This window comes from Anopheles arabiensis, chromosome 2 (genome assembly GCF_016920715.1).
Source record: "Anopheles arabiensis isolate DONGOLA chromosome 2, AaraD3, whole genome shotgun sequence".
In the NCBI taxonomy this organism is placed as follows: domain Eukaryota; kingdom Metazoa; phylum Arthropoda; class Insecta; order Diptera; family Culicidae; genus Anopheles; species Anopheles arabiensis.
Genome location: NC_053517.1, coordinates 65,015,750 through 65,029,905, shown reverse-complemented (window position 1 = coordinate 65,029,905; position 14,156 = coordinate 65,015,750). Strand labels below are relative to the sequence as shown.

General features: G+C 36.4%; 1 protein-coding gene across 1 annotated transcript; it reads left to right on the top strand.

Moving 5' to 3' along the window:
* The first annotated feature begins 8,464 nt into the window (after window positions 1-8,464).
* LOC120896219 (L-lactate dehydrogenase) lies at window positions 8,465-12,622 on the top strand. The gene is made up of 5 exons (XM_040300189.1): window positions 8,465-8,793; window positions 8,873-9,035; window positions 9,113-9,230; window positions 10,967-11,556; window positions 11,634-12,622. Exons 2-5 carry the CDS (start codon window positions 8,910-8,912, stop codon window positions 11,796-11,798), a joined length of 999 nt encoding a protein of 332 aa, XP_040156123.1. The 5' UTR covers window positions 8,465-8,793; window positions 8,873-8,909; the 3' UTR covers window positions 11,799-12,622.
* The last annotated feature ends 1,534 nt before the right edge of the window (window positions 12,623-14,156 follow it).

The window sequence follows — 14,156 nt, the reverse complement described above, 5'->3', positions numbered from 1 at the left end:
GTGCATATAAAACAAGAACCCATTCCTCGTAGCACCTCGTTTGACAATCGAGGATTTCAACCAGACCTCGATAATGCGTACAAATTGCACAATAAGCATTGAAAAAATATACGATTTTACCATATCATCTCGCTTACAATCGCTTTTCATTATAATCTGATCGTTTGTTGTTTGCATAATAGTGACTCGACGAGAACATAGTGCCAATTAAATCTATCAACTGTAGTAATCTTGTTTTTTTAAATTATTTATTACAGATTTACTGTAAATTACTGTGCTTAGTCCACACGCATTCATTGCCACATAAAAATTTGCCAAACAGTCAAAAATGTTATTAAAAAATGCGGTTAAAACAAAAATGCTTAAGTTTTCTCATTTAATAATAATGAGAGAACTCATTCACTTATAACAATATTCTACCTGATATCATTCGATAACATAAAACCTAAGAAAACGCTCGTTAATGGACAGAACCAGAGCACTAGAACGAAACTCATTTTCTGAAGAAACATTAAAATGAGCAGACCATGCCAAGATGATGCCAACGATGGCATCGCGTGACGAGAGGATTATTCGCATTTTTAGCATAATGAAAGCGAACAGCATACAGCTAATTAATAGAAAACTTCAACCAGCACGCTTCGCAGCCGTTGCAAGGAAATGTGAAATACACTTGCACCGACAGTCCTAGATGGTACAGCATACTATCTCTTTTGAGTACGATAGGACTTTTTTGTTTTTGTAGTAAAATCTTTTTCTGAAATTATGTCTTGTATGGAGTGATGTACACAACTTTGTAAACCAATCCATTTGACTGTTACAGTTTGTTTAATTAATTAACTTTTTTAGCTAAATTTTCAAGATTCAACTAAACACTTTTAACACTCATTCAGAGCATAACATTCTGAAGGTTGGTGTCAGTGCTCCATCAGATGTACTATTTCAGATCGATTTAGCTGACAGAATCATATATTTTGTTTATTTCAGATTGTCACACACGATTTTGTCTGTCAATCCGTTTATATCCGATCCGTCAATGTAAGTTTTTTTTTTGAACAACCCTAAAATGTATTGTTTTATTAGTATCAAATTACAAAACAACATATCAACATTCAAAAATTCGAAATAGAATTTGACAGCACATAAAGTGATACGCATCGTACGATAAAAATCGCATCCGATTGAGCATACCAACCTAAGAATTATTCTTCTTCTTCTTCTTCTTTGACTCAACAACCGTTGTCGACCAAGGCCTGCCTGTACCACTTGTATAGCTACTGTAAGATTTTAAAACGGCCTATATTTATAGGCCTAACAAATTATGCTCTTTAACAATTATGCTGCAAACATTCAAACGTAACATAACAAGAAAGTAAAAAAAAAAACATTATAAGAACTTCATCAAACTTTTTACTTCACAGCCAATGTGGTGTAGATCAAGATTACTTTTCCGTAAGAGAAAACACAGCAAATTATCATTCAAATTTCACCGTAGGTTACGGGATACCGTGTGACTTTAGAAAAGTTTCGATAAGATAGCACTTCCATCGCGTTCCATGAGTGAGATCCTTGAAATATTTTTTCGAAAAATGAGACGCATCTTAATCGTTCCCAGGTACAACTTGAAGGAAACGGAATGAACTTGTCGGAAACAATCAGCTTGATCTGTGCACAGTTCACCATTATGACTTCCTATCGAGATTTCTTGTTAAACTTGATTTTATGTATCCGTTTAAGTTCATTTCGCGATTTTACGTATCGGTTTCAGTACATTTGGTATAATTCGAAGACAATGCGTGTTATTTTTTTTATTTTAGATTTGGCGAATCAGAACACAATGTAGTCAATTGGACTGTCAATTATTATTGAGCGATTGAGATGATTTTGCCGCATATGAACTTCTGTAATTCCACCTGTAATTCTACTAACGGTAATTTATAAAAATTGCTTTGAGATGGGACCAACTATTTGTGAGAAATAAAGAGTAACATTGCAAGTCTCCATTTGCATTCAACTCGTCCTTCATTAGTTATAAATTTATTTTTCAAGTCATCACAGCTGAACAATATTATTTCACTACTTTATAACAACAAAAAAGTGAGTTGAGTTTAGGACCTACATGAAGATATCTTTTTGTATTTGAAGAATTTATTTCAAAAGAGTTTTTTAGAAAATAAAGTTTCCATGATAATAACTCTATTTTCTTGAAGATATTAAAGATATTTCATAAAAATTCGAGATGAAAATGTGTTCTAGATACTTGCCCAATTCAAGAAGATTAACAGGCACAATAGCATGGAATTAACCGTGTGTGTAGTTAACACACACATAAATGTAATAAACAACAATTAACAGCTAACAACAACATATATGATCCATCAAATGTTAAACTGAAGTAATTTCGTTGCACATATTAATTATTATCAACAGTTTTTATCATTATTATTATTATTATTATTATTATTATTATTATTATTATTATTATTATTATTTTTATTTTAATATTAGTATTATTCTTATTATTGTAATAAACAAAAAATATTACTAATTTATTAGTAGTATTTTATTTATTATATTTATTATAATTATTTTTATTTTTTATTATAATTAGAAACAGGTTGATTCTTTTTTCTGTTTTATTTTAGTAATTCGCTTTACGTTATATTTTTAAATAAAATACTTTACGACATTTATAAATAAAATACTACCTACGAAATTACTATCCCAGACTATTGTTTTTGTTTTATATCGTATCTCTTTATAATTTTTTAAGATATTTTCTTCAATCGAGTCGTACCTGAGTGTTTGTAACCATTCTTATTTCCAGACTATTTCCACACTGTGTTTGATTCGCCGAATCTCCTTTACCCTGCATTTTTATTCATTCTCTTTTCTCGTATGCTCTCATGCAACCAGTTGCGCTGAGATCTTGCCTCTATTTAACCACGCTTCGTGAAGCTTCCCTTGATTCGTATAAATTAAGATATTTAAACTGGATTCGTCAGTTCAGCGCAAGCCTTAAAACAATCCAGGATTGCCATTGTAAACGAAGTGAAATGTGTGCAGCCTTTTTGTAAAATTATCCAAAGAAGCAGACAATCAACAGAACGAGCGCATATTTTTCAGTGCTGAAATGAAATCCCGAGCAAAGGAAATGAACGTCCGGCGAACAAAACGGCACGTCAATAAAAACAGACCATCCCACGAAGCAACATTATCTAATCATCGCATGGAACTGCTTGTGAAATGCAGCTTACAAACGAAACTTAACAGTTGTTCACTCGTTTCGTCACTTTTCGGATGAGAATGTTTACACTACCCGTTAGGGTATGATTTTATCCTTTATTTTCAGTTGCTTTGAGCTTTCGATTCACCTTCGAGATAATCAACTCCAAACGCGTTATTTTATCCATTCTTCAGTTTATGTGATTTTAATCACCCAGCTATGCGACGTCTAAGCGACGTTGCATTCTTCGTAGTTTTGAAAGTTTATTTTAAAAAATCTCCTTTCATACACGTCAGACTTCATTTTACTATAATGCTGTTTAATAGTATGATTCATGTTGTTTAAGTAGAGCACCGTTTATGCGGGTACCTTTTATCCGGCTACCCGTTTATTCGAGATGTTGAGATATGACAGATCAATACAAAAGTGACATTGCGTTCTGAAGAGGATATTTGAAAATCGATTATCAGAACACATAGTCATAACAAAAAACTATAATTCATGGCTAATTTCATATATTCTCTTTGGAAAATATGAAGCTAATAAAAACTGAGTAAATTTCAAAAAATAAGATTAATTTGAAAAAATCAGGAATTCGTAATTCAATATATCCTTTGACTCATTATCCGTGTTATTCGCATATCAGGGCAAAGTGAAGTCCCGATGCGCCCGGAAAAACGGCGCTCCACTGTATTATTTCTTTAACTATTTCACATTTTAACTGTAACATTCCTCTTTTTAGGATTCTTTCTTTTATCATAACGGCTTTGTTATAAATTGTAGATTTTATCTTTCATCCATTTTCTTTTCGATACACTGGGATCAGCAATGTGGATTTTTCTGTAATATTTAAATTGTGTGATTTTTGTTGGACTATACTATACCTTTACTATAAGAGATATCGCTGTCCATATGCTATCAATACGAAAGAGAAACCTTCAAACCAGTCGGCAACTGTTTGCTACCACCTACTGGCCAAATACCACAGTCAGATGATATTTTAGCAGTAAAAGACAGAATAATTAAATATTCACATCTCAAATAGTCACTCAGAGTTACAGAGGCGAATGTGAAATCATGTAACAAAAAAGGTCAATGTGATAAAATATCCATACAATCTGAATCATTTGAAAGAGGTCACAGCAACGATTTAAGACTACAGTATGTGTCAGTCAATTGTGTACAATTGAAAATTGTGTTAATGTTTCTTCATAACATTGATCAACGAACTATTTTTTTTTTTCAAACAAATCCAATGGAAAAAGCTTCAAATTCAATTGAATAAATGTCCATTATGTTTTTAATAATTTCAATAGCCGTTTGTTAAGTGTCGACAACTGAATGGCTGTTTAAAATACATCCTTTTTTTAATAAAAACAATGTCATCTTATCTTACCGAAATGTATCTTATCTTATCTTATCTCATCTTATATTTTTTAATTAAAAGAACGTAGGGTAAAACGCTGATAAGGTTTTATGACGAAATAAGACCGGACAACATGCAATAAATTATGTGAAATTATGCCAATAGCGTGAATTTTCAAATTTCAGACTTCCGGAATCGTCTTACACATACTATATCCATTTACCGAATAAGGCTAAGTAAGTGAATTACTGAAGTGAGTAAGTGAGTTAGTGAATACTGAATAAGTTAAAAACAATCTTACTTACAGCTCGAAAAAATATTAGCAATCATAAAAATCGTTAATATCACAATTTTAATATAAATGATATGTAATTATTATACGTATAAATTAAATATGTGTGAAATGACAAATTTTTCATTGAAAATTCCTTTCTTTTCCTTAATTTTTAACAAGAGTCGGAGTCACTGTTGTCTTCTTGGACCTACTGATCATACGGGTAGATTCGAACTAGTTGCACCTGCGCTTCAGACATTATTCAAATTTCGACCTAATGCATCCACTGCACCTACGGGCGAATTCAACTACAACGACCTCGCACACTGCTCAGAATCGCAATAGTTCAAGTAAATAGCAATTAAAGCAATCTGTTCTAGGACCTAAATTAAAGAAGCAATTAATAATGTTAAAATAGGATTTTATGGATTGCATATTACCCTTTCGTTGTTGAGCTTGATAGAAACTCAGTTATAGTTTTTCAAATTAATACGATTTGTTTTAGCTTGAAAATATTCAATCATACACTTTTTGATTGAGTTATTTTATTCACATAATTTATTCGCCAAAAGCTGTTCGCTTGAATCACACTGTTAATATCAAAAAATTGACATAAAGTGGCAGCTTATTTCATTTCTAGCCTTACTAATTAATTGAATGATAAAAATCAAAATGCACTATATCTCATGCAATATTGGTTTTATGTCCATAATCATGTTATAACAACGTTGTTCAGCAGTGGATGCTCGAAAGGCATGCGCAATCACAATGGTACGTCAATTGGACATCCCAAGTTCCAAGCTATTTCCGTTTAAATTCGTGAGTGGCACGGTAGGTGCATTTACAAAGAAAATCGGATAAAAAATTATTTGGTCATTTTTTGTTTGTATCGAAAATTTGTTTGACATTTTTTATTTAAAAAAAGTGCAATAGTACACTAACTTCACTACAGCCATACACACATACATCTGAACGATGTATGTAATTGAATAATTTTAAAAACGTACAATCACTCATGTACAGTCTGTTCCCGAGTTACGCTGTTTGTGCGTTCCCGAGGAATCCGCGTAACTCGAATATCCGCGTATGTCGAATTTTGCAGTTTTCGACCAAAATACAATTGGTTACTCGGAATTTGTATTCAATTTAGTACTTTTATACACTTCATTTAACATTCATTTCTATAACCACCTACCAGGGTATGTTTTGCTTATTCTTTTTATGATAGTTTTTTATTGGATTATCGAATCGAACCAAAAAAAAATAAAATTCCTAAAGAAGCGTGTTTTGCAAAAGTGGTAAAAAATTCAGAATTTTTCAGTGTTTTTAAATTTGCTTTAAAAAATAAAATCAACTTTTACCCCTTACTTCTATAACCACCTACACGGGTAGGTAATACATACAATAAAAGATTTTGGTTTCGATTAGTCACTAATTTTGTTATGATATGTATAGCAATGCATGTAGTTATATTTATAGAATCTATTCCAAAAGTTTTCTAGCTCCTAATATTCTTCTAAAGTCACATAGATTGAAATGATTGCCCCGACAGTCGGGAAGACATGGCGGTGTATAAGTGTCAGTTGAACTAATTGCTATGCATTCAATTTATGTAACTAAGAGCCATACTTCATAAATTTATAAAATAAAAAGAAGTATTGTTATTATTGCTGCATAAAATAAGTTAAATAAGACATTTTTTAACCAATAAAAATACAAATTCCCTTATAAAATGTATTACCTACCCGGGTAGGTAGTCATAAAGATGAGGATGTATTTTTGGTCATAGAAACGAAGGTTAATCGTTTTATTTAATGCAATTCGTGCACAATAGTCTGATATTTTTCGCTTGCAAATGAATTAAATTTGTTAGTAAAACTGCAATTTATACTGCATTGGACAATTCTTGAAGCAAATTGTACTGAATTGACATTTGATCTGTTAAATTTAGAAAACCGCGTATCACCGAAACCGCGTTAGTCGAGAACCGCGTAACTCGAGAACAGACTATACTGGGAGTAGTTTCCAGCTACATCATGCATCATAGATTAAACAAGTTAAAGTGTTGAAATATGCAAAATCATTTTTTCTGTTTATGTTTATACCAACATAATTGGTGGCTGTTGAATATGTTATATTCATTTTTAATGGACTTCTCATAATGTTCTATTGGCAGTAGGGCTTAGTTTAGGTTATAAAATTGAATAAAATTGAATCCCATAACTACATTCATCTCTTATGTTATATTGCACAGGGTTTCCAAACACTCCAGTCCGAGGAATTTAACGTCGTTTTTCTGAGTCATGCTGAGTTATCTTTAATATTTTAACATTTTGATTTTGATGAACATTTTCCTTTCGTTTTTATAATAAAATACTTACTCAATACATTAAATTACTGCAGCTATCTAATTAAGAAGCTTAGATTTTGTCGCAAAAAAGAAAAAGTCTTAAATTTTGTTTAAGCCAGATTTTACATTTATACGTTACGGGCCTCGTTATAGGCTCTCAAGAGCCGCATTAGTTTGGAGACTTATTTTTACTATTATTTTTTTAAATTATTACATATCTCTGTAACACATATTCTATATGCGCTTTATTTATTCTAAAGTAATATTAATCGCCCTGCGTAGCATTGTAACACAAACACTCGTGCAAAATAGTACGTGCAAAACGTCTCGTGCTCCAAGCTCTTGCGTAGCAATGGCATTGAAAGCAACAGGTAGGATGCAGCAAATGCAGTCACATGCAAAAAAAAAGTGCAACCGACAACGCTACCCTTGGTACCCACCACGTTCCGTTGGTGATCTTTGGCAGATGTTCAAATGTAGCTGAGAATGTATTCATTCACAACTGCTACCTTTAAGCACTCTCTCTCACTCTCTTTCCATCTCTTGTTCTGGTGCGTAAATTTCACAAGCGTTGTAGAACTTTGCACGAGTGTTGCATCGTTCCAGGAACTCGTTGCATCATTCATTCACTGTGTTATGGGCGCTCACTTTCGGTATTGTGCAAAGAAAGAAGTTTATGATATGATCATTTGCTATGAGTCATAAAACTAGGAGCGCAATTCCTGCGCATTATAAGTGTTGAAGTATAAGATTTACATTTATCGAAATAAAGTCACTAGTTAAAAATTATGTCATTGAAAAAACATATAAATTAATAAATAATATGTACCATAAATTTTATTAAATACAAACATTTTCGAGGAGCATTAAATTAGATTACTACTCTACGCGCATTTTTTTTTAATACAATTTGGAATCAAATCAAACTCAATTCAATATCAATATGAAAAATTACTAGATTTATTTAATTATAGATACATATACAAAAAGGCAGGGAGCGAGGGGACCTAAACTATGGTTCTATCTTATTTCTAATTTTCTAAAACAAAACACGTGGCAGTCACCACAAAAAGCACATCAAAAACAAACTCTTCAAACACCCGGCCACAACCATCCCGCCACAAACAGCTGACGCGTACCATTACGCACCGCTTGCATCAGCCTGGCCCATCATCGTCCAATAAACACATATACTCACAATTCGTGCGCTCGCGCCGGGTGCGGCGCGTATGTGCGGTGTGCGTGAAAAGGAAGCATACCGTTCCATCCATCGTACGCTTGTCCGCGCTCTGCGCTCATTTCTGCACATACGGTACCTTTCTTTGAGCGATGAGACTGGTTGGGAGGGGAACAGAGAATCCCACCGATACCAAAGGTCACCTTCAAAAGCGCGCCCTGAGCCGACGCACTCTCGGTTTCGGATATCGACGGAACGCGTCGAGGTCAGTACAAATATTCCATCGTCGGCCGCGTCAGGGTGCACACACGAATAGTGACTCCGTCATCGGTGCTACATTCCGGTAGTTTCCATCAGTTAGCAATTAAAACTCCTACGGTGAATTACACCTACGTTTAAAGTGAGTTGATTTAAACCAGTGCAATATTTATCATTTGTGCCGTTTGTTCCGTTAATGTGTTAATTGTGTCCACCATCAGTTCCCCTTTCTACAACACAGTTCTACAGTTCGTCAAAATGTCTGAAGTGAAAGCTAAGCTGCTTACCCAGATTGCCGAACCGATGACCTCGTCTGGCAACAAGGTCACCGTTGTCGGTATTGGCCAAGTCGGCATGGCCTGTGCATTCAGTATTCTAACCCAGGTATTTGCAAGCTTATAATATCGCAGTGAAAGTATTTACTAAAATGAATCCGTTTTACAATACTTCGCCCACGCCAGAATGTGTCCAGTGAGGTTGCTCTCATTGATGTCAACGCAGACAAACTGCAGGGTGAAATGATGGATCTGCAGCATGGCTCTGCCTTCATGAAGAACGCTCACGTCAGTGCAGGCACCGGTAAGTTTTTTTTTGATAACACTTTTCTCCTCTTTCCCCGTCCTGTACGGTCCGAGCTGGGATGGGACACGTTGCGATGGGACCGATCATTCCAGACTGCTGTCCGCGCCGTGCTGTCCAGCTGAATGACATTTCAAGAACACTTTTACTATCATTCGGGTATTCACATCGTGGCCACTTGAAAACAAAAAAAACAGACACACAGACACAACCAGCATTAGATAAATTGAGCGAGAGAGAATTGGACAAACCCCTTGCTGGCCTATTTTTTTGTACTCGCGTTTTTCATCGCTCTTCCGTCACAATAAACACAAGGGCATAGACGTTAAATGAAAGCGAGAGTTTTGGAAGCAGTACAGTGCTGGTAGCAGTTCCGGATAAATCACGAGATCTGTTACGTACAATAAACAGTTTTATTTCAAACTCGTTCTGTATCAATTCAAAGGAATAGAAGGTTGGAATAAAACATCCAAAAATAAAAGATGCTTGCTCAACAACGTCTTTGCCGTTTGAGCGAAACACACCACAGCGCATGCCCTGTGGTTCGATACAAAACTACACTGGCTTCAGCTTGACCTCCCAATGAACTTCGCACAACCACCGACGGTATCATTCCTTCGTTTTATTATTCTGCGATATGTAGGGTATGTCAAAGAACACGTTCTCTGACACCAAAGTGAGACAGCACGGGAAGCGAAGGGGTGCACTTATTACAGTTTTGCTATCCAAGTGAAGACACTAGGTGCATTGGCCTCCAGACGCTATCACTACTGTGCTTTCTTTACTACACCTTTACGTGTAGACCGACTAGAACGGTGGGGTTGTAATTTAATCAAGAATCTATCACTTTTCATAACCCAATGTAACAAATGGTGCACTTTTCTGATTAAGTTTTGTTCATTACACTTTTAAACTGTTTCAGTAATGTCGGCTTATTTGCAAATCAATCCAAATCGCTAAAATTCATCACAATCACTTTGCCAAGCTTGCTTTTACGCGGTTTGTACATCCGTATTTCATTGATAAACTTCTTCCATGTGTGTACTATAGGTTCATCACTCGTAAATTCAATGTTTCCAGATAACGCTCACTCAAAACTCAAAGTCAGCCTCGCTATGCGATTAGAACAAAATTGCACCAACAAAAAAAAGATTACCAACCCCTCAGCCCTTTACTTGTTATCAAGTTTCAGTGACCTGCCTTCACAGTTAAAGTGTGCTTATCTGTGTGTCATTTGCTTCATTATTGCCTCATTACCAGAAATTGCATCTCTTCGCCGTCGGCTTTATATTCCGATCGATTGTGTCTATCGGGGTAAAAACAAAACACTTTGCAAACACCCTTTTCATCAACTGTTAAACAGCTTTTGCTTTATCACACTCACGCATTAAAGTAACACAGAGTAATATGTGCTGGGCCGGACAACAACTGTATTGTTAAACATTGTGCGGAGTTAAATTGATGCTAAACATCAACATTTTGGTCCTATCCGAGTTTTTATTCAAAACAAAAGGGGTTTCTAACGCGCCAAAAGTTCACGGTGAGATAAAGATGAAGTGAGCTAAGAATTATGCTCACGCTATGAACATCTGCTCACTATGGCATGCTTTCAACTCCCACACCTAGATGGCGCTGTAAAGCCGGTTTGAATTCTAGCGATCGTTAAATTCAGCACAAAAGTCAACCATATCAAACATTTTGCTTATTGTACACTGTTTCTCGTTATCTCGTTGCAGATTTTTCTGTCTCTGCTGGCTCTCGTTTGATCGTCATTACGGCCGGCGTGCGTCAGAAGGAGGGCGAAAGCCGACTAGACCTTGTCCAGCGTAATACCGACATCCTGAAGGGTATTATCCCCAAGCTGGTCGCCCAAAGCCCGGACTGCATTCTGTTGGTCGTCTCCAACCCGGTCGATATCCTTACCTACGTTGCATGGAAATTGAGTGGACTGCCCAAGAACCGTGTCATTGGTTCCGGCACCAACCTTGACTCGTCCCGCTTCCGCTTCCTGATGTCGCAAAAGCTGGGCGTCGCTCCCACCTCGTGCCACGGTTGGATCATCGGCGAGCACGGTGACAGCAGCGTGCCAGTGTGGTCCGGTGTGAACGTGGCCGGTGTTCGTTTGGCCGAAATTAACCCAAGCATCGGTACCGATGCCGATACAGAAAAGTGGGGTGATCTGCATCATCATGTTGTTAACAGCGCGTACGAAGTCATTCGTCTGAAGGGCTATACATCCTGGGCTATTGGGCTTAGCGTAGCTTCCCTAGCGTCTGCTATTTTGCGGAACACTTACAACGTCCATGCCGTTTCGACGCTGGTTAAGGTAGGTCTCGCAGCAAGTACTTTGTGTTTATGCATCACGAAACGTTGTTAATGTTCCTTTTTTTTGTATACACACAGGGTGAGCACGGAATTGATGACGAAGTCTATCTATCGCTGCCATGCGTGCTGGGCCGTAACGGCGTTAGCCACGTGGTGAAGCAAATTCTTACGCCAGAAGAAACGAAGAAGCTGCAGGCATCCGCCACCCTGATGGCGCAAGTTCAGTCTGGAATCAAATTCTAAGCACTTCGATTGCCATAGCTAAGGCTAAAAATGTTATTTATTGTCAAAACCAAAACGTACGTTAAGCTAGCTACAAACAAGCACTGAAGCATCTGATCCCTTCTCTGTCCAGTGTCGGATCATTAAGCCCCCGCACCACGCGTTAGGAAATAATTCAATTGCACGATCCATAAATGTCCTTTTGCCTCCCAAGAACAAATGATATACAACAAATAAAATGATAGAAATATTGCAGAGTGCATTTCATTTCACTCAGAAAAACAGCACATCCTCCAGGGATTAACTGACCGGGTATTGTACTGTTCTTGTAGGTATTACAAACAACTAATCTAGAATGCAAAAAGTGACCGTAAATGGGATCGATTTGAACCTAAATGTGTAGAATAAATTTAGGCAACCATTAGAAAATTGTGTAAACTAACAATGCAAACAAACTGCATTTGAAAACAAAAACCAGCAAAAAACACACCACCCTACCTCGACTAGTGTTTAGGAGTCTCACAACAATATGGTAATTCGGTTATACACATTGATTGGAAGCGAGCGAATTGGCCGTCATTCGAACCCTTCTCACTCTACTCTGCACTTTGATGCAACCCGAGATTACGAAATTGTTGAGCTCATACGCAAAAAAATTGAAAATCAAACCCTTTTAAACTAGAAATTTTAATCTACTACTAGCATCAAATTTTCAGATACAACGTACGATGAGAAATTCTGCAAAATAAATTATTGTGAAGAAAACCCAGCATCAAAATTCAAGAACCCTGATATTGAAAAGAAAATGAAAAATTTTAGATATGAATAAAATAACCATTTAATAAATTGCCCCTCTCTTCAATAACTGAAACAAAATGTGTCTTTCATAAATTCGATTATTTTTATAAGTCTTAGCATTTATTAAATGATTTTTTTTTGTTTATTTATAATGATGATCGTGACATTGTGAAATATTATGTCGTTCTTGAACAATACTGTAACTTGACTAAAAAAGAGAATGTTCTTTTTTAACTAGCTGAATCAAACACTTTTATAACACATTTTTCAAATCAACCGAAAGAAACGAAATTTCCTGTGTAGATTCTTATCTTAGTATTAACCAGCGGACAATTGGGATAGGAATTAAATCATCCCGGAATCATAGACGCTGGCGTATAAATAGAGTATACAATATTTCTTATTGCTGAATATTACTTTTATTTGTCGTCCAGATCCCAAATATTGCTGAAAGATTTTTTTTACTTCATACTTTATTAAAAAACATTATTTGTATTATCGAACACAAATCATCGATGTAAGTCTAATCCGACAATACACATTCTTACCGAACGGATACTTTTTTCAACGTCGTGTAGACTCGGCTTAAACCTCACCTTCATACGATCAATTTCTGTTATACTCGTCAACCTTATCTATCAATAGCCACTTCTATTGATAAATAGAAGCAATTAATGCGAAAACGTTAAGGCCGAAAATACATGGACCGGAATTTCGGAACCGTGTAATTCCGCCTGCTGAAAAATCTATGGATATGACAGTCCGGAAAAGTTGCCGTTGACAGTTTGTACATGGATTTGATTCTCTCTCTCTCACTCTCTCTCTCTCTCTCTCTAGCTCTCTCTCTCTCTCTCTCTCTAGCTCTCTCTCTCTCTCTCTAGCTCTTTCTCTCTCTGTCTCTCTCTCTTGCTATCTCTCTATTGCTCTCTTTCTCTCTCTCTCTCTTTCGCTCTCTCTCAGCCAGAGGTTAGTAACCAGCCAGAGGTCCTCTCGCGGTGGGCTCAGTACTTTGATGAATTACTCAACGACCAGTTTAACGAACAGCCAGAAGCGCCACTAGCAGATAGTGTCATGCTACTGCCACCTAGTATAGAAGAAACACGAAAGGGTATCGTCTGAAAGGGTCGTCTGAAAAAAAACTAGGCACCCGAGACCGATGGAATTGCAGCTGAACTGGTCAAGAATGGAGGTGCACGACTAGAAAACGAGATTCATCAAATTGTTACTGAGGTGTGGGATAGCGAATCGTTGCCTTTTGATTGGAATCTCGGCATCATCTACTCCAAATACAAGAAGGGAGACAGGTTGGGCTGCAACAACTACAGGGGTATTATGGTGTTGAATATCGCCTATAAAATATTCTCCCTGATCCTTCAGGATCGTCTTGTCCCGCACGTCGAAGAGATAGTCAGAAACTATCAAAGAGGATTCCGAAACGGAAAATCAACCACTGATCAGATCTTCACCATGCGGCAGATCTTGGAGAAGATGGCTGAATAGAGACACGACACATACCATCTCTTCATTGACTTCAAAACCACATATGATAGCATAGCCGGGGTTCGCCCGGTACTCGAATAC

Coding starts and splice junctions, on each gene's coding strand:
- LOC120896219 (XM_040300189.1), top strand. CDS start 8,910: ATGTCTGAAGTGAAAGCTAAGCTGCTTACCCAGATTGCCGAACCGATG. Junction 9,231..10,966: donor TCACGTCAGTGCAGGCACCG/GTAAGTTTTTTT, acceptor ATCTCGTTGCAG/ATTTTTCTGTCTCTGCTGGC. Junction 11,557..11,633: donor CCGTTTCGACGCTGGTTAAG/GTAGGTCTCGCA, acceptor GTATACACACAG/GGTGAGCACGGAATTGATGA.